Raw genomic sequence first — 27,084 nt, forward strand, 5'->3', positions numbered from 1 at the left:
AATGTAACATTAGGTCAGACTGAGAAAGTGTGTCAGGTATAAGCAGGCAAGGCAAGAGTTAAGTTTTGAATTTTGTGAAACGAGATTCCGCTGAGCATGACTCAGATCAGATAAGAATTTACAATTAACAATGGGGTGCTGGAGACAAGGGTAATGGGTTAACAAGGTTGAAAAGCATTCATTATGCAGAGCCATTTAACAAGATGAGGGAGCATTCAATTTGTAACGGCAGTTAACAAGGTGAAAAGTATTCATTATGTGAAGCCAATTAACAAGGTTAAGAACATTCATTGCGTAACAGCAGATGGCTTAATCTTTACTACTTATGCTTGCTGACTGTAATGGTCACCAAATCAATATGTATGTTGCCTTATCTAGATGCTCCTCCTTGTAAAATGACTCCATAATTCATTGACAAACTGCTGTTCCAGAGAAGACCGTGAACTCATGTCTCTGTGCACATGGGCGATCGTTCCCTCTCCCTCCAAGGCCCGGAATAAAGAAGGAGGAGGTAAAACTACACTGTGTCTCCGAGAGTTTTGCTTCAACTGAAGGGGGAGCAGGACGACAATATTGACATAGATGGCAGGTTCCAAACGAATAGTTATGATCGGACTGTGTCAGTGGCCACCTGGAACATTGATGTCTCGAAACGGACGGGCCCACAAGGTAAGATTTTAAACCTTAGTCCCTCTCGATATTCCTCTGTGCTGGAGACAGTTCCCTTGCTCGGATCGCTCTCTATTCTAAGTATCCTCGAATAGTAATTAGAACGTAGAAAAGTACAGCACAGAACAGGCCCTTAGGGCCACGATGTTGTGCCGAGGTTTAATCCTAATGTAAAATATAATAACTTAACCTATATCCATGTGCATGTCCAGCAGTCGCTTAAATGTCCTTAATGACTCTGCTTCCACCACCACCACTGGCAATGCATTTCATGCATTCACAACTCTCTGCGTAAAGAACCTACCTCTGATGTCTCCTCTATACCTTTCTCCTAATATCTTAAAACTGATTCCTCGTACCAGTCATTCTTGCCTGAAGGAAAGGTATCTGGCTATTGACTCTATCTATTCCTCTCATTATCTTGGATACCTCGATCAGGTCTCCTGTCTTCCTCCTTCCCGGTCGGGAAGGTAAGTGATTGCTGTACAAAGAACTTACCTCGACGCCAACGGTATTTTCGCAGCAGAGAACGGCGGGAGCTGGGCGGAAGTTCAGGTGGAGCGCAAAGCCGGTCGGGAAGGTAAGTGATTGCTATTAGAGTGGGTGTGTTGTAAACCCCAGGCCCTACAAAGTAGGGTCTCCCTCCCCCCTCCTCTAAACTAAATTAAGAGTCCACAGACTTGCCACAAAAAGAGGGTCTAAGGAAGACTGGATCGAAGAGTGAGGCTTCAGCTCAGGAGTCTTTGACAAGGAGGTTGAGTGATGATTACGCCACAGTTGAAGAGGGTGAAGACATGACTGCCTAGCTGGTTCAGTGTGCTACGTGCTTAATGTGGGAGGTCAACGACTCTGGTGTGTCTGGCTTGTATATGTGTGGAAAGTAAGCACATTCAGCTATTGACCAAGCATATTGCAGTGCTGATGAAAGAACTAGAGGACCTTAGGCTCATCCAAGAGAACGAGATCTTTCTGGACAAGACCTTCAGCGAGGTTATTACACCAATCATGCCAGAAGAGAGCAGACGATGAAGAAGGCAGAGAGGAGACAGGTGCAAGAGACCCCGGGAGAAGTACCTGTCAGGAACAAATTGAAGCTTTTAGAAACAGTAGAGACTGATGACACTGTCAGTTCGCAAGGCAGCCAGGTCTGTCAATCAAAAGTTGGCACAGAGGCAGAGCGGAAGAATCGGACGTCGCACAGAGCCGTGGTAATAGGGGACTCCATCATGAGAGGAACTCACTGGGGTTTTTGTGGCAGCAGATGGGATTTAAGGATGGTGTGTTGCCTTCCTGGTGCCAAGGTGAAAGACATCGCGGACAGAATGCAGGAAATCCTCAAGGACGAGGGTGAAGAGCCAGAGGTGGTGGTACATGTCGGCACAAATGATGTCGGGAAGATGAGGAGAAACATACTACAGCGGTACTTCGGAGAACTAGGAAGAATGCTGAAAAGCAGGACGTCCAAGGTGGTTATCTCAGGGTTGCTTCCAGTTCCTCGGGCTGGTGTGGCCAGAAACAGGGAGATAATGGACTTGAACGTGTGGTTGGGGAACTGGTGCAGGAAGCAAGGATTTAAGTTCTTGGATCACTGGGGTATATTTTGTGGTAAGCATAAATTCTACAAGAGAGACACTTTGCATCTTAATAGGTTAGGGACCAGCATTCTGGCAGGCAGGTTTTCTACTGTAACACCGCTACATTTAAACGAAGTAGTGGGGGGAGAGGACAAACTGGATGTTTAAAAAGGAAATTGAAGGGAAAGTTAGAACAAGAGAAGTCAAGAAAGACAACTGTACCAATGAGGCAGAAAACTCGGAAAGGGATCATGCTGTTGAGTGAGTGAGTGAAATAGGTTGAGTGAAATAGGGGTTGATGGGAAGGGTGAGAGCAGTAACAAATTATAAATACTATACATGAATGCACAAAGCATTAGACATAAGATGGATGAGCTTGAGGCTCTTTTGGAAATTGGCAGATACGATATTGTGGGGATAACTGAGACGTGGCTTCAAGTGGACAGGGCCTGGGAAATGAATATTCAAGGCTACAAGTGCTATCGTAAGGACAGAGGGGGTGGGGTGGCCTTGTTGGTAAGGAAGGATATTCAGTCCCTTGCGCGGGGGGACCTACAGTCAGGGGATGTAGAGTCAGTGCGGATAGAGCTGCGAAATACTAAGGGTAAAAAGACCCTCTTGGGAGTCATCTACAGGCCCCCAAACAGTAGTCTGGATGTCAGATGTAAGTTGAATCAGGAGCTGAAATTGGCCTGTCGCAAAGATGTTACTACAGTTGTTATGGGAGATTTTAACATGCAGGTAGACTGGGAGAACCAGGATGGTATTGGACCTCAAGAAAGAGACTTTGTGGAGTGCCTCAGAGATGGATTCTTACAGCAGCTGGTACTGGAGCCGACTAGGGAGAAGGCAATTCTGGATCTGGTATTGTGTAACGAACCAGAATTGGTCAGAGACCTCGAAGTGAAGGAGCCACTGGGAAGTAGTGACCATAATATATTAAGCTTCAATCTGCAATTTGAGAGGGAGCGGGTACAGTCGGAAGTGACAGTACTTCTGTTGAATAAAGGGAACTATGGAGCTATGAGGGAGGAGCTGGCCAAAGTTCAATGCTGCAATACCTTAGCAGGGATGACTATGCAGGAACAATGGCGGATATTTCTGTGTATAATGCAGAAGTTGCAGGATCAGTTCATTCCTAAAAGGAAGAAAGATCCCAGGATGAGGCATGGGCGGCCATGGCTGACGAGGGAAATTAAGAAACATATAAAGTTAAAAGAGAAAAAGTATAACATTGCAAAGGGAAAACTGAGGACTGGGAAGCTTTTAAACAGCAACTGAGGATTACAAAGAAGGAAATACACAGAGGGAAAATGAGGTACGAAGGTAAACTGGCCAATAATATAAAGGAGGATAGTAAAAGCTTTTTTCGGTATGTGCAAGGCAAAAAAAATGGTTAGGACTAAAATTGGGCCCTTGAAGACAGAAACAGGGGAATATATTACGGGGAACAAAGAAATGGCAGAAGAATTAAATGGGTACTTCAGATCTGTGTTCACTGGGGAAGACACAAGCAATCTCCCTGAGGTAACAGTGGCTGAAGGACCTGAACTTAAGGGAATTTATATTTGCCAGGATTTGGTGTTGGAGAGACTGTTAGGTCTGATGGTTGATAAGTCTCCGGGGCCTGATGGTCTATATCCCAGGGTACTGAAGGAGGTGGCTCAGGAAATCGAGGATGCGCTGGTGATTATTTTCTAGAGCTCAATAGATTCGGGGTCGGTTCCTGAGGATTGGAGGGTGGCTAATGTTGTGCCACTTCTTAAGAAAAGTGGGAGAGAGAAAGCAGGAAATTATAGACCAGTTAGTCTGACCTCAGTGGTGGGAAAGATGCTGGAGTCGATTATAAAGGATGAAATTACGGCACATCTGGATAGTAGTAACAGGATAGGACAGAGTCAGCTTGGATTTATGAAGGGGAAATCACGCTTGACTAATCTTCTGGAATTTTTTGAGGATGTAATTCTGAAGATGGACGAGGGAGATCCAGTAGATGTAGTATACCTGGACTTTCAAAAAGCTTTTGATAAAGTCCCACACAGGAGGTTAGTGAGTAAAATTAGGGCGCATGGAATTGGGGGCAAAGTACTAGATTGGATTGAAAATTGGTTGGCTGATAGGAAACAAAGGGTAGTGATAAACGGATCCATTTCGGAATGGCAGGCAGTGACCAGTGGGGTACCGCAGCTTTTTACGATATATGTTAATGATATAGAAGATGGTATCAGCAATAACATTAGAAAATTTGCTGATGATACAAAGCTGGGTGGTAGGGTGAAATGTGATGAGGATGTTAGGAGATTACAGGGTGACCTGGACAAGTTAGGTGAGTGGGCAGATGCATGGCAGATGCAGTTTAATGTGGATAAATGTATGGTTATCCACTTTGGTGGCAAGAACAGGAAGGCAGATTACTACTTAAATGGAATCAATTTAGGTAAAGGGGCAGTACAGAGAGATCTGGGTGTTCTTGTACACCAGTCAATGATTGCAAGCATGCAGGTACAGCAGGTAGTGAAGAAGGCTAATACCATGCTGGCCTTCATAATAAGAGGGATTGAGTATAGAAGCAAAGAGGTGCTTCTGCAGCTGTACAGGGCCCTGGTGAGACCACACCTGGAGTAGTGTGTGCAGTTCTGGTCTCCAAATTTGAGGAAAGACATTCTGGCTATTGAGGGAGTGCAGCGCAGGTTCACCACGTCAATTCCTGGAATGGCGGGATTACATTACACTGAAAGACTGAAGCGACTGGGCTTGTATACTCTTGAGTTTAGAAGACTGAGAGGGGATCTGATCGAGACATATACAATTATGAAAGGATTGGACACTCTGGAGGCAGGAAACATGTTTCCGCTGATGGGTGAGTGCCGAACCAGAGGACACAGCTTAAGAATATGGGGTAGACCATTTAGGACAGAGATGAGGAGAAACTTCTTCACCCAGAGAGTGGTGGCTGTGTGGAATGCTCTGCCCCAGAGGGCAGTGGAGGCCCAGTCTCTGGATTCATTTAAGAAAGAGTTGGATAGAGCTCTCAAAGATAGTGGAATCAAGGGTTATGGAGATAAGGCAGGAAGAGGATACTGATTAGGAATGATCAGCCATGATCATATTGAATGGCGGTGCAGGCTCAAAGGGCTGAATGGCCTACTCCTGCACCTATTATCTATTGTCTATTGTCTCCTTCTCTCCAGACACAAAAGTCCGAGCTTATTCAACCTTTCTTCATAAGGCAAGCCCTCCAGTCCAGGCAGCATCCTGGTAAACCTTCTTTGCACTCTCTCCAAAGCCTCTGTATCTTTCCTATAGTAGGGCAACCAGAACTAGACACAATATTACAAGTGTGGTCTCACCAGGGACTTGTAGAGCTGTAGCAAAACCTCATGGCTCTTAAACTCGATCCCTCTGTTAATGAAAGCCAAAATACCAGATGCTTTCTTAACAACCCTATCCACTTGGGTGGCAACTTTGAGGGATCTATGTACTTGCAGACCTAAATCCCTCTGTTCCTAGACACTGCCAAGAATCCTGTCTTTAATCCTTTATTCAGCATTCGAGTTCGACCTCCCAGAATGCATCCCTTCGCATTTATCCAGGTTGAACTCCATTTGCCATTTCTCAGACCAGCTCTGCATCCTGTCTATGTCGTGCTGCAGCCTGCAATAGCCCTCGATACTATCAACGGCACCTCCAACCTTTGTGTCCTCTGAAAATTTACTAACCCCTCCCTCAACCTCCTCATCCAAGTCATTTATATGAACTACAAAGAGCAGAGGCCCAAGAACAGAGCCCTGTGAGACCCCACTCATCACTGACCTCAAGGCAGAATACCTTCCATCTACAACCACTCTCTGCCTTCTGTCAGTCAGCCAACTCTGAATCCAGATAGCCAAATCTCCCTGTATCCCATACTTCCTGACTTTATAAATGAGCCTACCATAGGGAACCTTATCAAATGCCTTGCTGAAGTCCACATACACCACATCCACTACTCGACCTTTGTCGACCTTACTCGTTACCTTCACAAGGAACTCACTAAGGTTTGTGAGGCATGACCTGCCCCTCACAAAGCCATACTGACTGCCTTTAATCACCCTATGCTTTGCCAAAAAATCCTATCCCTCAGAAAATCCCTCAGTCATAAAATCCTATCCCTCAGAATTCTTTCCAAAACTTTGTTGACCACAGACGACTGACTGGTCTGCAATTGCCAAGGATTTCCCTATTGAAACGTATAACATTTGCCTCCTTCCAATCCTCCGGTATGACTCCCGTGCAAAGTGAGGAGGCAAAGATCTTCACCAGCGGCTTAGCAACCTCCCAATCTTGCTTCCCGGAGCAGCCTAGGATAAATCTGGTCTGGCCCTGTGCACTTATCAATCTTAATGTTTTCCAAATTTTCTAGCATATCAACTTCATCAATCTTGATCTGGTCAAGCCTGTATCCCAGCTCCTCAAAGTTCTCATTCACAACAAGGTCCTTTTCCTTAGTGAAAACCAAAGCAAAAAATTCATTCAGGGCTTCCCCTATCTGCTCAGACTCCATGCACAAGTTCCCTCCACTATCCCTGATCAGCCCTACCTTCTCCCTGGTCATTCTCTTATTCCTCACGTATGAGTAAAATGTCTTTGGGTTCTCCCTAATCCTTCTTGTCAAGCCTTTTTCATGCTCCCTCCTGGCTCTCCTCAGTCCATATCTGAGCTTCTTTCGAGCAAGCCTGTAATTCTCTAAAGCTGTGCTAGATCCTTGCTTCCCCCACCTTATGTAAGCTGCCTTCTTCCTTTTGACGAGAAGCTCCTCTATTCTCGTCATCCAAGGTTCCTTAATCTTCCCTCTTCTTACCGGTCTCAATGGAACAAATTTGTGCATCACTCGCAACAACTGCTCCTTAAATAGTCTCCACATGTCTGCTGCGCTCTTTGGAACAATTGCTACCAGTCTGCACTGCCCAACTCCTGTCTGATAGTGTCATAATTTCCTTTTCCCCAATTAAATATCTTCCCTCGGTAACTGCTCCTTTCTCTCTCCAAGGCTATGGTAAATGTGAGGTAGTTGTGATCACTGTCATGAAGTGCTCTCCCAGCGAGAGATCTGACACCTGTCCTGGCTTATTGCCAAGCACCAAATCCAAAGTGGCCTCTCCCGCCCCCGCCGTCGGCCTGTCCACATACTGAGTAAGGAAACCCTCCTGAACACACCTGACAAAAACAGCTCCAGACAATCCGTCTGCACTTACGAGGTCCCAATTGATATTGAGAAAATTGAAATCACCCATAACAACAACCCTGCTACACCTGCATTTTTCCAGAATTTGCCCGCCTATGAATTCTTCAATCTCTCTACTGCACTTAGTTCAGTTGAGAAACACAATTTCACAAGCGCACTGGCAGGCAGAGGTTCAAGTCTGCACTACATTGAGGGGAGAGGAGTGTGATTGAAGTTCGAATCTCTGCGCAGTATTAGGGTTCAAGTCCACTGGGTGAGTGCGATTGAGGTTAGAGTTCTCACGCTGTACTGGAATTCGAGTCCCCTTTGTGGATTTGATTGAGGTTCAAGTCCTCTGTGCGGTACTGGGGTTTGAGATCCTGGGTGGATAATTTGCTGTTCAAGACCTCCACGCTGCGCTGAGGTCCGAGGTCACTGTGTTTAATTGGGATTCGAGTTTTGTGTTTAATTGGCATTTGAGTTTTCTATATTTAATTGGGGTTCGAGTTTCCTGTGTTTAAGTGGGTTTTAAATTCTCTGTACTTAAGTGGAATTCGAGCCCCCGTGAGGAGTAAAGTGAGAAAGGGATTAAAGTTCCCTAATGGCGAAATTTGAGGCTCGGTGAGTCTTTGTTGAGGGAAGAGAGTGGCTTGCATTACGGCGCCATGAGGTCCATGGCAAGGGATTCCTCTTTTTATAAGTGTAATTTCAGTGAGAGAATGCAAAAACAAAGCGAGAAGTACTGAAATTAAGGTTGTGCTAATACTTTTACAACCTTCAATGTTAGTTGGCATGGTCACAATGACATAGGCCAGATTTATTCCTGACTTATTAACTGAATTCAAATTCTATCAGCTGCCACATGGGATTTGAACCAGTGTTCTTAAAGCATTAGCCTGGGTCTCTGGAGTACTCGTTCAATGACATGACTACAGGACTAACATCTCCCTTTAGACACAATATTACTTTATCAGTAGATTGACTATTTGAGCAACAGTCTGTTCACCAAGCACAATCAATATTCATGCTTGCAATTCATGAAAACTATTAACAGAACATTCAGTTAAAATGACTAAAAGACAAATGGTTATTTACTTATTCATTTGTGACATGTGGACGTCATTAGCTGGCCAGTATTTACTGCATATTCCTAACAGCCCGAGAGGTAGTGAGCTGCCTTCTTGAACTGCAGCATTCCACCTGCTGTGAGTTGACATACAATCCCATTAGGGAGGTAACTCCAGGATTTTGACCCAACAACAGTGAAGGAACAGCGAAAGATTTCCAAGTCAGGAGACAAGTGGCTTGGAGGGGAACTTGAAGGTGGTGATGTTACCATATATCTGCTGTCTTTGCTCTTCTAGATGAAAGCAGCTGTGGGTTGGAAGGGGCTATCTGAGGACCTCTGGTGAATTTCTGCAGTGCATCTTGTAGATAATTGACACCGTTGCTACTGAGCATTGGTGCTGAAGGCTGTGGATGCTTGGGGTATAGTGCCAATCAAGCAGGATGCTTTGACTTGGATGGGGTCATGTTTCTTGAGTGTTGTTAGGGCTGCACTTATCCAGGCAAGTGGGGAGTATTCCATCACACTCCTGATTTGTGCCTTGCAGATAGTGGACAGGCTTTGGGGAGTCAGGAGGTGAGTTACTCACCGCGTTATTCCTAGCCTCTGACCTGTTCTTGTAGCCACTGTGTTTATGTGGTGAATCCACTTGAGTTTCTGGTCAATGATAACCCCCAGGATGTTGATTGTACAGAATTCAGTAATGACAACAGCATTGAATTTCAAGGAGCAGTGATTAGATTCTCTCTTATTGGTGATGGTCATAGCCTGGGATTTGTATGGCACAAATGTTACTGGCTACTTGTCAGCCCAGCCTGGATACTGTCCAGATCTTGTTGCATTTGAACATGGACTCTTTTAGTATCTAAGAAGTTGTGAACATTGTGCAATCATCGGCCAACATTACCACTTCTGACTTTATAATAAAGGGAAGTTCATTGATGAAGCAGCTGAAGATAGTTGGGCCTACAACTTTATCCTGAGGAATTCTGGCAGAGATGCCCTGGAGCTGATACCACTGATCTCCAATAAACACAACTATCTTCCTTTCCTTCCAAATCAGAGTTTGCCCCAATACCCACTGATTCCAGTTTTGTTAGAGGTCCTTGATGCCACACTTAGTTGAATGCAACCTTGATCTCTCTGTTTCCTCTGATTTGGGTTCATTGCAAAAATGCACACAAACAGAATAGATTTTTGGAGGAGGAGTTAAGAGCTACCTTTTGATTCCACATTAACTGTCCCAATAAAGCTTGAAATAAGTTTGCAGCTGTATAAAACTTTAGTTAAGCCACATTTGCAGTACTGCGTGCAGTTCTGGTAACCACATTATAAAGGGAGCATGTAGAGGCTTTGGAAAGAGTGCAATTAAGGTTTAACAGAACGCTCTGGATTGGAGTGTATTAGCTATAAGAGCAATTTGGACAAATTGGTTTTTGATACAGCTTCAGTGGCTGAAAGGACAAGCTAATAGGAGTATATTAAAATTGTGAGAAGTTTAATTCAGATAAATGCGAGGTGCTGCATTCTGGGAAAGCAAATCTTAGCAGGACTTATACACAATGGTAAGGAGTGTTGCTGAACAAAGAGACCTTGGAGTGCAGGTTTATAGCTTCTTGAAAGTGGAGTCATAGGTCGATAGGATAGTGAAGAAGACGGTTGCTATGCTTTCTTTTATTGGTCAGGGTATTGAGTACAAGAGTTGGGGCATCATGTTGCGGTTGTACAGGACATTGGTTAAGCCACTATTGGAACACTGTGTGCAATTCTGGTCTCCTTCCTATCGGAAAGATGTTGTGAAACTTGAAAGGGTTCAGAAAAGACTTAAAGGATGTTGCCAGGATTGAGGATCTGAGCTATGGGGACAGGCTGAACAAGTTGGGGCTTGTTTTCCCTGGAGCGTATAGGATAAATAGACAAAGTCTTTTCCCTGGGGTGGGGGATCTCCAGCCTCCAGAACTAGAGGGCATAGGTTTAGGGTGAGAGGGGAAAGATATAAAAGGGACCTAAGGGGCAACTTTTTCACACAGAGGGTGGTACGTGTATAGAATGAGCTGCCAGAGGAAGTGGTGGAGGCTGGTACAATTGCAACATTTAAAATGCATTTCGATGGGTATATGAATAGGAAGGGTTTGGAGGGATATGGGCCAGGTGCTGACAGGCGGGACTAGATGGGTTGGGATATCTGGTCGGAATGGATGGGTTGGACCAAAGGATCTGTTTCCATGCTGTGACTCTATGACTATGGATAAGGTGGACGGTCAGAGTCTTTTTCCCAAGGTGGAAATGTCAATTAATTGGGAGGATAGGTTTAAAGTGAGAGAGAGAGAGAGAAGGTTTAAAGGTGTAAGAAGCAAGCTTCTTATGCAGAGTGACAGGTATCTGGAATGCACTGTCAGGGGAGGTGGAAAAAACAGATACGATAGCAACGTTTAAGAGGTGTTCAGACAGACTTATGAACAGCAGTGAATAGAGGATTATGGGCCATGCATAATCGGATGGGATTAGTTTAGAATGGAATCTTGGTCAGCACAGACATAGTGGGCTAAAGGGCCTGTTTCTGTGCTGTACTCTTACGTTTTATATTGGAAAAGGTCTGTATATCAGGCAGCATCAGTGGAGAGAAGGCAAACGATATTTCAGTTCCAGTGATTCTTCATCAGATTATTCAATTTAATAAACTGGATTAGTTTTGAGGAAGGGTCACAGCAAAGCCAAGACGCTATTCTGGCTTGCATATGAAAAATTCTCTTAAAGTGCTCAACCTAACTACAAGAATTGTATATTTGGTGCAGGTTGTTGAACCAGATTCCATATACACCAAGTTTAAACGGAGAGAAAAAAAATTAACAGACAATACAAAGAAAGATGTTTCTTTTATTGGAAGTATTTTTACTATTAAGGCAGGGTGCGGACAGCTGGACAGAAGGATGGGTAAATTGATTACAGCTGTGATTTCTAGAAGGTAACCATCAACCAGCTGTATGTCTGGAATCAGCAGTGATGTCCCATTAGTCATGCATGGCTTCAACACTTCGCATTGGATCAGCAGCACTCACAACAAAAAAAATCAATACATCCAATGCAAAGTGAAAAAAGGACAATGTATTGATGCAGACAATAATTGTGTGGATTATTGTACAATGTCAAAAAATCAACATAGGCCTTTGCAAATGACATCTATTTCAAAAACCTTCAAATAGCTTACTCAAATTAAATTGTTAACGGAGAAAACTACTGGTCACAAAGGCTGCAATTTCTAGTTTCACTATGATTATCAGTTCCAATATTAAACATTTAGATCATTTAGGTTTAATACACATTATTCCACTTTCTTCACCTTCCAGTCTCAGTCAGCAAACCCAGCCTCATCACTAATTTTTACAAATAATGCCTTAACAAACTTCCTCAGTAATGTTCCTAGTTCAACAACTAAATACACTGAATAAAATGTCTATTTCAACAGTTTAGTACCAAACCAAATTATCTTTGATTAGGGAAAGAACATCAGTAAGATAGCAGACTTAGGTATGACTGGACAGAAGGCTATTTGATCCATTAATTCATTTTGGCCCCCTGCAGATAGAACTCAGAGTTAGCGACCCTGAGAAGATGAAGTCACACAGTGGCATTTAAAGATGAAGATGATCAAAACTGAGAAGGATAGAGAGCAGTAAAACATTATTTCAATACTTATAACCTGTAAAATGTAGAATATTTTCCATAGTTCTTCAACAAATGACTTAAAGTAGAAGATCACTGATGTGAATGACACAAGCTAAAAGGCCAGTACCATCAAAATGCAACACAAATTACAAAGTACATCAGAAATGAAGCAGTGGGTTTCAAAGACAGTCTAACCCAAAAGCAATCCTGTCAAACTTCTGAATAGTAAACTGGTTTAGTGTACTCTATAAAGGGAACAGTTCATTATTGACCAATGCTATGTTTAATGCTACAATTTTGGTATTTCACAATGGTGTAAAGTAAAAGACCAATGGTCATAATATACAAGCACCGACTCCCAGCCTGGAGGTGAAGCCCAGCATGAATTCATTTGTTCCATCTACTTTTTAAAAATTCTCTCTTTCTCTGCATTGGAAGGATTGTAATGCTAAACGTTTAACTTTATTTTCCTAATTTACACCTAAGATTTTGTACCTGGACATCTTTTTACCCAAGATGGTATGGAAAATGGTGAATTTGTACACTTTTCACTATACTGAAGTATCCCTGTACTTGAGTATGCAACAATAAAACCCAATTCTAATAGTAGGACAAGTGTAAAAGCTCAATGATCATAGCTACACAATGAAAATATACTAACAATTTTCATATTCAGCACATATTTCCTGACAAGTTTCTACTGGTGCTAATACCCCATTGCAATGCTTATTAAAAAAGTCAACTTCAACTGTCTTTTATTGTGCAAAACTGCTTCTGAATTCCATCCAGTCTGACGCCATGAGCTCAAGTCAAGAAATGCAAGGTTTTATTCAGAACCTGCAATTATTTTTTATATCAGTCTTAAATAATCCCCATTTCCCTTCCCAAAATGATAAGCTGTTACCTGAACAACCACAACCATCTTCCTTTGTGTTAGGCACGAATGCAACCAAGAGACAGTTTTCCCGATTCCCACTGATTCCAGTTTTGCTCGGGCTTTTTGATGTCTTACTTGGTCAAAACATATTTTTAAGGGCAGTCACTCTCACTTCACCTCTGGAGTCTTTTGTCCATGTTAGGACCATCGATGTAATGAAGGAAGGAGCCAAGTAGCTGTAGCAACGTGCAAACCGAGTATTAACAAGCAGGTTGTTCTCTCACAAGTACCACTTGATAGCACTGGTGACAATTCCTCCCATGATCTTGCTGATGATAAAAAGTGGGCTACTAAGGCAGTACCTAGCCAGATTGCATTTGTCCTACTTTTTGTGCACAGGACATATTGGCAGGTAGATGCCAGTGTTTTAGTTGCATGAGGATGCACAGCTAGCTCTGAAACACAACCTTCATTAGAACTGCCAAATGTTGTCAAGGCCCAAAGCCTCTGCAGTATCCAGTGTCTTCAAGCAGTTTCTTAATACCATATGGAATGAATTGAAAACTGGCATCCGTGATGTCCGGGATTTCTGGAGGAGGCTGAGACAGATCATCTACTCGACACTTCTGGCTGCAAATATCCCAGTGTTGCCTTTTTTTTAATAATGTGCTTGGCTCTGCTTTTATTGAGGGTGGGGATATTTGTTGTGGCTCTCTCCTATTAGCTGAGAAGTTGTCCACCACCTTTTAAGTCAGCTTCTGAAATTCTACTCAATCCTCACTCCACTGTCTTATGCCAGCAGAAGGAAGAGAAATTTCCTGAATGCCAGAAGTCGATCAAAAGATCCTGACCACACTGACCAAACGAGCAGCATTAGTGAAACAACAGTTTGTTTAAAGATGAATCTCAACCACATACACTGAATTGACTAGAATTGCTAAAATAGCTTACAATAATGGGATTACTATTTAATAGTCAAATGGGTAAGCAGTAAGATTATATGGATTAAAAATGTATCGAGCAAACATACTATTTCTTACATTGTGTTTTATTATGGTTAACCAGTAGTACCAATTAAGCCAATACTGAAAATATAGTTTCTCAAATTGGCATCAGGCTAGTGGACATTCCTCTGAACCCTGCCCATACTCAACCAAATAATGAAATTAATCACTTGCATAAATGTGAAGGAAAATTCTAGCACTATTGCATAAACCTATTGCAGTTCAGTAAGCATTACTGAATAGCTGTTAAATTACAAAACTAACTTTTGAAACGGCATTCTGGCATAAAACACAGACATCTTAGTAGCTCATATTGCAATAGTACTTTAAGTACAATAAAGTGACATGGAGTGCAAATAATCACCTGGAAACAGACTGCCAGACTACTCAGACCCCTTGGCATCATGGTAGCCCACAAACCCACCAACACACTAAAACAGCACCTAATGAACTTGAAAGACCCTATACAGACAACAAGCAAAACTAATGTCATTTACAAAATACCGTACAAGAATGTTCCAAACACTACATTGGACAAACAGGCAGAAAACTAGCCACCAGGATACATGAACATCAAGTAGCCAAAAAAAGACATGACCCTCTCTCACTAGTATCCTTACATACAGATAAGGAAGGACACCACTTCGACTGGGACAACACATCCACTCTACGACGAGCTAAACAGAGACACCCACGAGAATTCCTAGAAGCATGGCATTCCTACCGGAACTCTATCAACAAACACATCGAGTTACACCCCATCCACCACCCCCTGAGAAAAAAAAAACAGGAAATGACATCACCAAACCAAAGAAACCCAAACATATAAATAGAAAGCAGGAATTATCAGCAATGCTTCGCCCGGAGGCCCACTGAAGATGTTACCCAGTAGGGTGACGAAATATCTGGAAATGAAACTTCCAGCTCAGCAAGCAAATCTAAATCCAGAACCTCAACCTGAGCTATAAATCTTCTCAAATCTCACTAAGCACTCTACTCTCGACATAGCCACACCAATCAGCCTGCAGACTGGATCATAGATTCATAGAGTCAGAGATGTACATCACAGAAACAGGTCCAACTTGTCCATGTCAACCAGATATCCCAATCCAATCTAGTCCCTCCTGCCAGCACCTGGCCCATATCCTTCCAAACCCTTCCTATTCATATACACATCCAGATGTCTTTTAAATATTGTAATTGTATCAGCCTCCATCACTTCCTCTGGCAGCTCATTTCATACACGTACCACCCTCTGCATGAAAAAGGTGCCCCTTAGGTCCCTTTTATATCTTTCCCTCTCACCCTACGACCTCTAGTTCTGGACTCCCCCAACCTAGGAAAGAGACTTTGTCTATTTATCCTATCCATGCCCCTCATGATTTTATAAACCTCTATAAGTTGCTGATCTTTGAAGGGCCCTATTCTCTCCCTCATTTATTCTATCATTTGTTGTCACTGCAACTCACCAAAGTTTTCCATATCATAGTTCAGGTGGTTCAAAGCGGTTCACAAACAAATTTTGATCATGGTTTATTCCACGCTTAAAATTTGAGTGCTTTATTCTGAAGTTTCCAACACAAATCAGAAATAAAGCGTTACTTTTGAAAAAAGTGGACTCCTCTTATGGGGCAAGCCAAACTTAAAAATCAGGTGAGGAACAGAGGGCAACAGTCACTCTGTGTAGTACTATATTCACCATCTGGTCCAATAATGCACATAACAATTTTATCTATGCTAGTTATCTGATTTTGTGATTTTTCTACATTGAAACATAATCATGTACCTGGTATCAGTCAAATCATAGGAATATACACACTCCTCAATAAAAATAACAATTCTGAATTGCTAGTGGTTGTATGTGGACTCAACATATTAACTGCACGATGCATCTTTTTCACAAAACACAAGTTCCATAAGTGCTTATTACTATTAGGTTTAACAAGAAACCACGGGTGCCACATGGCATGTATTCAATGCTGTAGGGTCTCCAGCATAGAGTGTCAAGTTTTTCTTCATCCATCAACAGATTAAAAAAGGATAAACACTTGAATCATGGTTTTGAAATATAATTCCACTAACTAAAATCTTATCCAACTTTTTATCGCAAATAACTGGTAACATTGATAATCTACAGGTCTCTGAAATGTAAATTTGAAAATGACTTTTTTGGTTAGCTTTATATTGAAATGCCACAAAAATAGCATCACTTTAATTGCTAGAAATTGTACCTTGTTATTGGCTCGTCATTCTGTTTTCTGAACTCAGATTTATACTTCGGGTCTACTCAATCAACCTTAAGGTGGCAACTATATTAGAATGGTTAACTTGATCTTGTACAAAAACAAAAGGGGATCAAAGAGACTCCTTAGTTATCGCTTGTTAAATATTCAAAGGAACATTTTTGCTCACATTGTTCTGACTAGATTAGAGACCTTGGCACCATGTATCCACCAAATCGTAGCGCGGCTTCACAACTGGCAGATCCGCAGTTAACATGATTTTTTCATTTTGCCAGTTACAGAAAGAGAGTCATGAATAACTGACACTTTACATTGCTTCATTAACAACTCCAAGGCCTTTAATCTTATCAACTCCTTACACTGCTGCATCACTTCTTTCCAAATGACAGGCACAATTTTGTCAGTTAAAACGGAGCATCATTGAAAATTTTAATGATCAGTGAGATAAAGTGAGATAAAGCAGGGATATAGCCCAACACTAATCCTCTTTGACAATAATACTATATGTTTTTGGTGATCAACAGCAAACCGTTCACTTAAAACTCTGGACCAAGACCAAAATTCAAAGTCTTAGTCTTAGTCCATGAATTGCTGCTAGCTGATATGCTCGCAATTCCACAGTGAAGGTCACATCCAATTTCTTGTACATCAGAACTCCCAGGACTGCAAGGTGTTTGGATTGACAATCTGTGTCAAGACCACCAAAAATAAATGGCCCAGGATGCAGAGATTCCATTTTCTACTAACACTGACCATCCCATTCTGGAGGTTGGCAACAGTTTCACATACAGGGCTCTCTTCTATAATGCGGGGTTGCACCCTTGTGCAACCCCGCATTATAGAAAAACCACACTTTAGAAACAGCACTTAAAGTGTTAGCGATGTAATTGCTTTACTGCCAACGCACGTTTTAAAAGTTCACACTTTCGAAACAGTGTTCCCAATTCGTCAATCGTGTTGCAGCAAATTCGCATTTACAAAACGTGCGTTAAAGCAGAAAGATCTTTACTCTGGACCAACAATGACCAGCAATTGCTTTCTTGATGCAAAAGTAGGCAGCAGGACAGTAAAAGTTACAATTGCAATTTCAAGGCTGAATTGTTAAATAAGGACCAATAGCAAATTAAAGAAAATACAAATCTGAGAGTGTACAGGCTTGCATTCTCAGCTGCCTCCCGCATAAGTAAAGACATGTGTTAAACTACTTCCAACTCCACTGCCTTAGATGAACTTGGGCATAGTCTGGCAAGACAGAGTGCCACTGATGGAAATACACCAGCTAGCAGAGATCTCCAGCAATTCCTCAAGTCAGCAACTCAATTGGCTGTGTCATTTGAGCTAAATGGATGACAGCCACTTTCCCAGAAACATCCTAGAGTGAAAGCTTGTTATCGACATAAGGCCAACAGGTTGCCCACAATATCTGCAAGGGACCAGGATCAAGGCGGATGCATGGGAAGTCCTGACTGCTCACCAAAGTGCCTGGTGATAGCAATCAGGAAGTGTATGGAAAAACAGAGGACAAAATAAATGATCAGATGGTGAAAGACAGTGCCTATCAGAAGGAAACACCTCAAGCCAAAGATATCATCTGTGCCAGATATTGAAAGAAATGCCATACACAAGTCAGTCTAGATAGCCCCAAGAGACAATGTTCAATCCAGAAGTGCCATAACCCCATGGACAGTCTATCAACTCCTAAGATGGGCAGACACCATCATCGATCTAATGTCATTCTGTGATCAATAGCTGACTATTGCATTTTGCTGGAATAGAAGCACAAAAAATGTTGCATTATATATTTGGTCAACCGTTGTTCATTACGTCAAGTGACTGATTCATTCCTGGGAATAGCAGTGCTGTCCAATGATGAGAGCTTGAGCAGATTGCATCCATATCATCTAGAGTTTAGAGGAGTTAATGATGATCTAATTGAAAATTTAAAGATCTGAGAGAGACTGAGGGTAGATGCTGAGAGTTGTTTACTCTAACCCAGGACTCCACAACAAGAAAGCATCTTTTCAGAACAAGGGGCTGAGCATTTAAGACTAAGATGACGAGGAATTTCTTCACTCAATAGTTCTGAATTTTTGAAATTCAATACTTTAGATGACTGTGCAAGCTCAGTCATTTCATGTGTCCAAGATTTTTGGACTCCAATGAAATCAAGAGATAATAGGATCAAGTGAGAAAATCGGAATGAGTTCAAATGACGCTACTGAATGTCAGAGGAGACATGATGCCATATAGACCACTTCTACTCATGTCTTACATGCCTAAGTTCAAAGGAATTTCTGAAGACAGCAGGTGGTTTATTAACCCTATGCAACATGAACTGCATAAGATGATTGTTGTCTTCCCAGCTGTTAACTGCACTTCAGGCCAAACACCATCAGATACCAGATGTAGAAATGTATGGTGGTTGCGCTGATTTTCTACTGATTCAACTGCACACCATCATAAAATCTATTTTTACTAAAAAATAACGTCGGACGAAAAGGAAACAAAATAAGGAAAAGAATCAATAATGTAGCTCTACACATTTTTTTTTGCAAAGATGGTCAGACAGAAAGGATAGTGTGGTTCTAAATAGTCACTGGTTAACATTAACAGATTGAAAGACTGTGGCAGTCGGTAGTTTCTGAAATAGGTTAATTGCCACCTAGTGGAAGAATTCAAACAAAAACAAATCATTAAACATGCTAAGTAGGCCACACAGCATCTGTAAAAGAGATACCTTGATGCATCAGGTATACTCTTCATCAGATCTAGATTCACTACCTAAGATCTTTGTTCAAATTTACATGAAATGTCAACAAGACTGTTCTCTCTGGCCAGTTTTCAGTAAGTGTCTTATTTGTTTTGTATTTCCAGCATCTCATTTTTGTTTTATTAATGCAGTATTATTATGCAACATTTGTTATGGTGAACCCTCAACTTTCCAGTGTCAAAGAATGACAGGGTATGACTCGCAGTACTATACTGATGAAAGGTGGTCAGATTATGCGGTAGCACAGCAGCTCAGTGGTTAGCATTACTGCCTCACAACTCCAGGGTTTGATTCCACCCTTGGATGACTATGTAGTTTTCACGCTCTTCTTATGTCTGTGTGGGTTTTCTCTAGGTACTTTGGTCTCCTCCCACAGTCCAAAAGTATGCAGATCAGGAGACTAGGCTATTCTAAATTGCCCAGAGTGTCCAGTGGGTGAAAGTGAGGATTGCAGATGCTGGGGATCAGAGTTGAAGAGTTTGGTGCTAGAAAAGCATAGCCAGTCAGGCAGCATCCGAGAAGCAGATGAGTCCACATTTTCAGCTGAAGTGTTTATGCTCGAAATATTGACTCTCCTGCTCCTCGGATGCTGCCTGACCGACTGTGCTTTTCCACTCTTTGACATAGTGTCCAGTGGGACCAGTTTAGTTTGGGAACATGATAGTGAGACCAAAGGGTCTGTTTCCATGCTGTATGAGTCTATGTGCTGACAAGGTGATTAACCTTGGGAATGCAGGGTTACAGAGATAGGGAAGGGAGTTGGGTCTGTTTGGGATACTTTTCGGAGAATTGGTGTGTACTCAATGGTCCGAATGGCCTGCTTCCACATTATAGGGATTCTAATGGGGTAAATATTTCTCAGTGATGCTATACAAAGTGCACAAAAAAACTCCAACTTAAAAATCTGGAAAGTTATTCTCTTTCTAAACTGATCAAACAAATCTATGAGATCACAGTCAGCAGAAGTTATATGACTTAGCATTAAATTCACCTTTCATACACAATGTTTTCTGCTCTTTACAGGTACTGGTCTCACTGTATCTCATGAAGATTACACACACTTCTAGAGCTTGTACTTTGGGCCTAACTTGGTCAAGTGCTGACTTGATGTGAACAGCATTCAATTTCATCTTAACTCTGGAGTTCAGCTCTTTTGTCCATGTTTGGACTAGAACTATAATAAAGGTCAAAAGCCATGTGACTTTGGTGAAATCTAAATTAGCCAGGTTGGGTTTTGTCTTCACAAGAGGAAGCATCCTTCCCCAATCTATCTTGTCAAGACTCTTTGGGATCTGAGATGTTTCAATCAAGTCATTTTCCCCTCTTCCCATCTTTAGCAGATCTAAGTTGAGCTTGTTCAACTATTCCTTGTATGATAGCCCACCCACTCAGGACCAAAGTTTAGCTTCTCTGAACTACTTCTTATGCATTTACATCCTTCGTGAAATAAGGAGACCAATACTGTAGTCCAGACATGGCTTGACCAATGCCCTATTTGGCTGACATTTAACTTCCTTTTTTTCAGATTCAAATTTCCCTCACAGGAGTGTCAGAGGCTGAGAGGTGACCTTATACAAATTTATAAAATCATGAGGGGTATGGGTAGGGTAAATAGTCAAGGTATTTTCCCCAGGGTAGGGGAGACAAAACTAGAGGGCATAGATTTAAGGTGAGAGGAAAAGATTTAAAAGGGACCTAAGGGGCAAATGTTTCCTGCAGAGGGTGGTGTGTGTTTGGAATGAGCTGCTAGAGGAAGTGGTGGAAATACAATTACAACATTTGAAGGCATCTGGATGGGTATATGAATAGGAAGGGTTCAGAGGGATATGGGCCAAATGCTGACAAATGGGACCGGATTAATTTAGGATATCTGGTCGGCATGCACAAGTTGGACCGAAGAGTCTCTTTCCATGCTGTACACCTCTATGATTCTATAACTACAAACAATAACTTGCTATTTGTTTTTCCAATTACTGCCAGACGTACATACTGACCTTTTATAGTTTATGCACAAGGACACCCTGATCCTACGGCATCATAGAGCTCTGCAATCTGTCATCATTTAGATAACATGCTTTTTAAAATTCTTCCTGCCAATATGGACAATTATAAATTTTCCCAGATTATACTCCATTTACCAGATCTTTGACCACTTACTTAACTTACATCTATTCATTTGTGACCTCCTACAACCTCTTCACAATTTACTTTCTTACCTAATGTTCCATCAGCAAATTTAGCAATATCTTTAATCCCTTCATCTATGCCATTTATACAAACTGTAAACTTTTGAGACCTTAGCACTGATCCCTGCTTTACAGTTGTGACATGTTTCCAATGTGAAAAAGACCACTTAAGCCTATTCTCCACTTCCAATTAGCTAGCCAATCTTCTATCTATATCAAGATACTGCTCCTGTAACTAAGGCTTTATTTTCAGCACTAATCTCTAATGTGGCATCTAATAAAATCTCTTCTGGAAATCGAAGTGCAGCACATCAATCATGAAGCAGTTCACGGTTGACGGTTTGTCGGATGACACTAAAGAATCAGCAGGACTACAATTGATGTTGCTGTTTCTGAAGCCTAGGTCAATGCCAGGTGGTCCACATAGTTTGTGAGAACAGTGAATTTTCTTTATTTGTACTGAAATCTGTTTAATACCAAAACAAATATTAGTTTTCATGTGTTGATTCTCAGAAGTGAATCAAAGTCAATTATGAAATACAACAAGAATTTTTTGTTACTTCCCAACAGACAATATTATAGCATTCTGGAGCACAGATATATTTCATACTGGCTCTGTCCTGCATAAAATTACATTCTTCTACATTCAAGTTATATTCTACAACAAGACTATTCCCCCATTAAATCAAGATTTGTCTTCAGTACTTTAGAACCATTACTTTTAACAAGAATATTTGGATCATTCACAAATTGTCCTGTAACTGCTAAATTCAGGTGATGAATGAAAATCATTAGAAATTGCCTGTACAAAGATACTACAGCACTTGTAGAATTTGTAACAATTATGCAACATTTAACTAACTGCATTGAGACTGCAAACATACATTATTCACTGAGTGACCTTCATCCAACCACCTTTTGTTTCCACCCCACAGTTATAGTATTTTTAAGGACTCCTTTTTGTTTTAATCAAGGAAACCCTTTCTGGTCCCTTCTAGCATTTTAGTTGTGTTAGAAGTTAGAACACTGGTCACACAGTTCATTATTTATGCTGCACTTCTCCTTCTAAAAATTAATTCTACTTTTAAAATGTTGTTCTACAGTCCCTCTAATTTCTTGAGGTACCCAGCGGATGTCCAAGGTCACTGCCTGGCAGCAACCGGAGAAACCAGAAATGAATGCATTGGCATAATTTTTTGGCTTGCCTACTGGCATGTGCAGATTCTCAGAGCAGTTACATGGCCATGCAGCTCAGAGGGAACGGTGTTCATATCTCTTATCTCAGGGAGGAAGAACAGAAGGAACACTTTAAAAGGTAATGCAATGCATAAATTCAAGTAATTGAATTACTTCTTGTTCCATATCATGCTGTCATTAACCATCTAGCTTCTTTTACTTTTGAAGTAAAACAAACCTCAACTGACCTTTCTTAGCAAGGTGCACTACCAATTACTAAAAAAAACACTGTCTAACATTCAAGATGATCACATCATCCCCACTGTTGATCTAAATGATCTGTAAGCAAGGTAGCATGGTGGCTCACTGGCTAGCACTGCTGCCTCGCAGTGCCAGGAATCTACATTCGATTCCAGCGCCGGGTGACTACATGTGTGGAGTTTGCACATTCTCCCCACGTCTGCGTGGATTTCCTCAGGGTGCTCTGGTTTCCTCCCACAGTCCAAAGATGTGCCGGTTAGATGAAGTGGCCAAGCTAAATTGCCCACAGTGTTCAGGGATGTGTAGGGTAGGTGCATTAGTTAGGGGAAATGTAGACTAATAGTGTAGGGTCTGGGTGGGATACTCTTCGGAGGGTTGGTATGGACCTGTTGGGCTGAAAAGGCCTGTTTCCACACTGTAGGAATTCTAATTCTAGTTCTAAAAAGTGACGCGTGTGTGTGTGTGAATGAGAGAGGAGAAGAGGGGCAGATCTAAAAGAAGAAATAGTACATCGACTCAAGTCAAAATCAATTTCACTCTTACAAAAACTATCATTCTTGGCACCTCAGTTTGTCTCATCACCATGTTATAACACTATACCAAAAACCTTAAATGGAACGTATCTATTCCAAAACTGAGATGGGAAGAAGAGTGCAAACTTCTTACTCTAAATAGACTACATATAATTTTGAACTATAATAAATCAATCATGAACTAACGTGCACAATCTCTTAACAAGAGACAGACTTTGATTATGTTTGTTATAGGAATTGATTAGGACAACTTTTTTAATGAAGTGCATTAAAAGGCATTAGAGCTACTAATCAAGTTGTCATTTTTCATACAGCTATGATTATTATTTCAAGGCATATAAGAGGAAGTAAATTGTACGATAATGGGCAATATGCAATTCTTCAAGATAAATTTGTACTAATAAATATAATAAGCCAAGGTAAAGCATATGGGTGTGCCAATAATATGAAGTCAAAGACCAATGTGCAATTCAATTGGAAGTTTTGAATTTGTTTTTGATCATTAAATAATAGCCTTTCTTCAGTCATAAGATCAGAAAGAAGAAATATTTGCTGATGATTGCAGTGTTCAGTATCATTTATAACTCGAAGTCACAAGTGACATTTGGCCGCGCAAATGATAGGCAGCAACCATTTCCAACAAGAAAGAAACTAACTATCTCTCTCTAACATTCAAATGCATTACCATCATAATCTCCAACAAAAGTACAAGAGGATGAATACTCATCAGAAATATTGCTGGGCTAATTTGAAATACTAAATTAAAATGTTATAGCACAAAATAAAAACATTTTAATAAATTTTCAGTGTTAACTAGAAGTATTACAGAATTCAGTCCTTTCATCCCCTAAGCTGGTACCACAAAGCAGTGCCTAATTCAGCTATCATAATTGTACTTAAATTCCAACAATCATATGCTACATAACATCCTTGACAGAGAAGCAATCTTAAATATAGTATATAGTTATTCATAGTCTTTTTGTTTAAAACTACAGTGCCATTTTTAGTTAGTCAGGCTGAAGAGGAGTTGTTGCTACGATCATAATTACGTAGTACTAAATCTCAAAGCACCTACCTTCATGTACAGTCACTCCACAATTGTCACACTGGACAATTTCATCTGCATCTTCACTGTTATCTCCCAGACATACACAGCATATCTGTACAAAGTCCATTTTCTGAGAAGTGAAGTTTTGTTCTTTGTCTATTAATAAGGAGCCCTAAAAAGTAATACAAAACAAATTGTAAGTGTGATCAATTGTTCAGTGAATGTAACATAATTGCACATTGAAAGAGACAAGCTCTGAAATCACTGTATAATGTTGTCATACACAAATCTCAAAGTTACAGTATTATAGATGATCACATTCTCAGAAAAATGTCATTATACACGCTTCCCATCACTGACACAAATGGAAACCGGTTTTTGCATCAAAATTCAGAGTCAAATGGATGATCAAATTTCTGCAGTTAGTTAGATGACACATGGATTTGCCACCCCCCAGATGGGAGATTGGCTTGAAAGCTGATTACTGGAATAATGCAAACATGATGCTTGCAGTTCTTCAGTCAAGAACGTCCACCTACTGCATTAAGGTATTTATCCTGTAAGCAAGATACTTTTTGATGCCAAATTCTCTTAAAAGTCTGTGGGGTTTTCCAATCCTCTAGATGTTTATCAAAGATTTCCAAGAAAGCTGCAACTCCAATTACAACAAAGTTAACTACCACATAGTGAGAAGATCACTGTAGATTTCTTCCTTTTGCTTCCAGTACACAAATTTGCCAGTTATTTATCCCATTTCCGACCTTCCATCTGATAGGAATAATAGCTCCTGATCATAGAATGGTATAAATTCATAGAGCTGTACATAAAATGGATCCAACTCGTCCATGTGAATCAGATAGCCTACATTAATCTAATCCGATTTGCCCACATTTGAACCATATCCCTCTAAACCCTTCCTATTCATACACCCATCCAGATGCCTTTTAAATGTTAGAATTGTACCAGCCTCTACCACGTCCTCTGGCAGCTCATTCCATACACACACCACCCTCGGTGAAAAAATTGCCCCGTAAGTCCCTTACATTTAAAATTAACTTTCTAAAATAAAATGCTGTACCTCCTAATCATTAACTATAACATCAGGCATACATCAGAATATTTATACAAAGGCAAGAACAGTCTTTATTTTGTCCTTCATTGCATGGTGATGCATGAATACATTCTCAAGCAAGTTATCCTCCCACATACTGGAGAACCTGTTACACTTAAATACTGCCAAGTTTCTCCATGAATTTTACTTATTTTCCATTTTAGTAGGTTTTCCTAAATTATAACAGTGAATAGCATTCAAAAGTATTTTATTGCCTATAAAGCACTTGGAGACAGTCAGAAAGTCATAAAAGATATTACACAGATGCAAGTTCTTTCTTCCAATTTTTCAAAGGATTCACATTTTTGGACCATTGGAATCTCTGTTGGGGTAAAGGTGAACTATACAAGAAGGATGGATTGCACCTAAATTGGAAGGGGTTTATATACTGGCAGGGAGATTTGCTATAGTTGCTCAGGTGGATTTAAACTAGTAAGGTGGGGGGGGCTTGGGACCCCGGGAGATAGTGAGGAAAGAGATCAATCTGAGACTGGTACAGTTGAGAACAGAAGCAAGTCAACCAGTCAGGGCAAGCAGGGATAAAACAGAGAACAAGATAGGACTGATAAATTAAACTGCATTTATTTCAATGCAAGAGGCCTAACAGGTAAGGCAGATGAACTCAGGGCATTGTTAGGAACACGGGACTGGGATAGGTATTACAGAAACATGGCTCAGGGATGGACAGGACTGGCAGCTTCATGTTCCAAGATACAAATGCTACAGGAAGGACAGAAAGGGAGGCAAAAGAGAGCAAGTGGCGTTTTTGATAACAGATAGCATTTTAGCTGTACTAAGGGAGGATACTCCCGGAATACATCCAGGGAAGTTATTTGGGTGGAACTGAGAAATAAGAGAGGAATGATCACCTGATTGGGATTATATTATAGACCCTCTAATAGTCAAGAGGGAAATTGAGAAACAAATTTGTAAGGAGATCTCAGTTATCTGTAAGAATATTAGGGTGGTTATGGTAGGGGATTTTAACTTTCCAAACATAGATTGGGACGGCCATAGTGTTAAGGGTTTAGATGGAGAGGAATTCGTTATGTGTGTACAAGACAATTTTCTGAATCAGTATGTGGATGTACCTACTACAGAAGGTGCAAAACTTGACCTCTTCCTGGGAAATAAGGTAGGGCAGGTGCTTGAGGTGTCAATTGCGGGAACACTTAGGGACCAGTGACCATAATTTTATAGTTTTGAAATAGTGATGGAAAAGGATGGACCAGATCTAAAAGTTGAAGTTCTAAATGGGAAAAAGGTCAATTTTGACTGTATTAGGAAAGAACTTTCAAAAGCTGATTGGACGCAGATGTTCGCAGGTAAAGGGACGACTGAAAAATGGGAAGCCTTCATAAATGAGATGAGAGTCCAGAGAAAGTGTGTTCCTGTTAGTGTGAAAGGAAAGGTTGGTAGGTATAGGGAATGTGGGATGACTAAAGAAATTGAGGGTTTGGTTAAGGAAAAGAAGGAAGTATATGTCAGGTATAGACAGGATAGATCGAGTGAATCCTTAGAAAAGTATAAAGGAAGTAGGAGTATACTTAAGAGGGAAATCAGGAGGGCAAAAAGGGGACATGAGATAGCTTTGGAAAATAGAATTAAGGAGAATCCAAAGGGTTTTTACAAATACATTAAGGACAAAAGGGTAACTAGGGAGAGAATACAGCTCCTCAAAGATCAGCAAGGCAGCC

General features: G+C 41.0%; 1 protein-coding gene across 4 annotated transcripts in view; it reads right to left on the reverse strand.

The window, feature by feature from the left end:
* Positions 1-27,084, reverse strand: part of phf14 (PHD finger protein 14) — a 229,117-nt gene that overhangs the window by 175,877 nt on the left and 26,156 nt on the right. For all 4 annotated transcript variants that reach the window (XR_011961314.1, XM_072575405.1, XM_072575406.1 and 1 more), the window contains exon 4: positions 24,304-24,448. Coding sequence is in view for 3 of the 4 variants with exons in the window: in XM_072575405.1 (XP_072431506.1) it covers positions 24,304-24,448 (145 nt within the window). In the remaining variant the exon portion in view is untranslated. The remainder of the gene's footprint in view (positions 1-24,303; positions 24,449-27,084) is intronic.

Source organism: Chiloscyllium punctatum, chromosome 8 (assembly GCF_047496795.1).
Source record: "Chiloscyllium punctatum isolate Juve2018m chromosome 8, sChiPun1.3, whole genome shotgun sequence".
Lineage (NCBI taxonomy): Eukaryota > Metazoa > Chordata > Chondrichthyes > Orectolobiformes > Hemiscylliidae > Chiloscyllium > Chiloscyllium punctatum.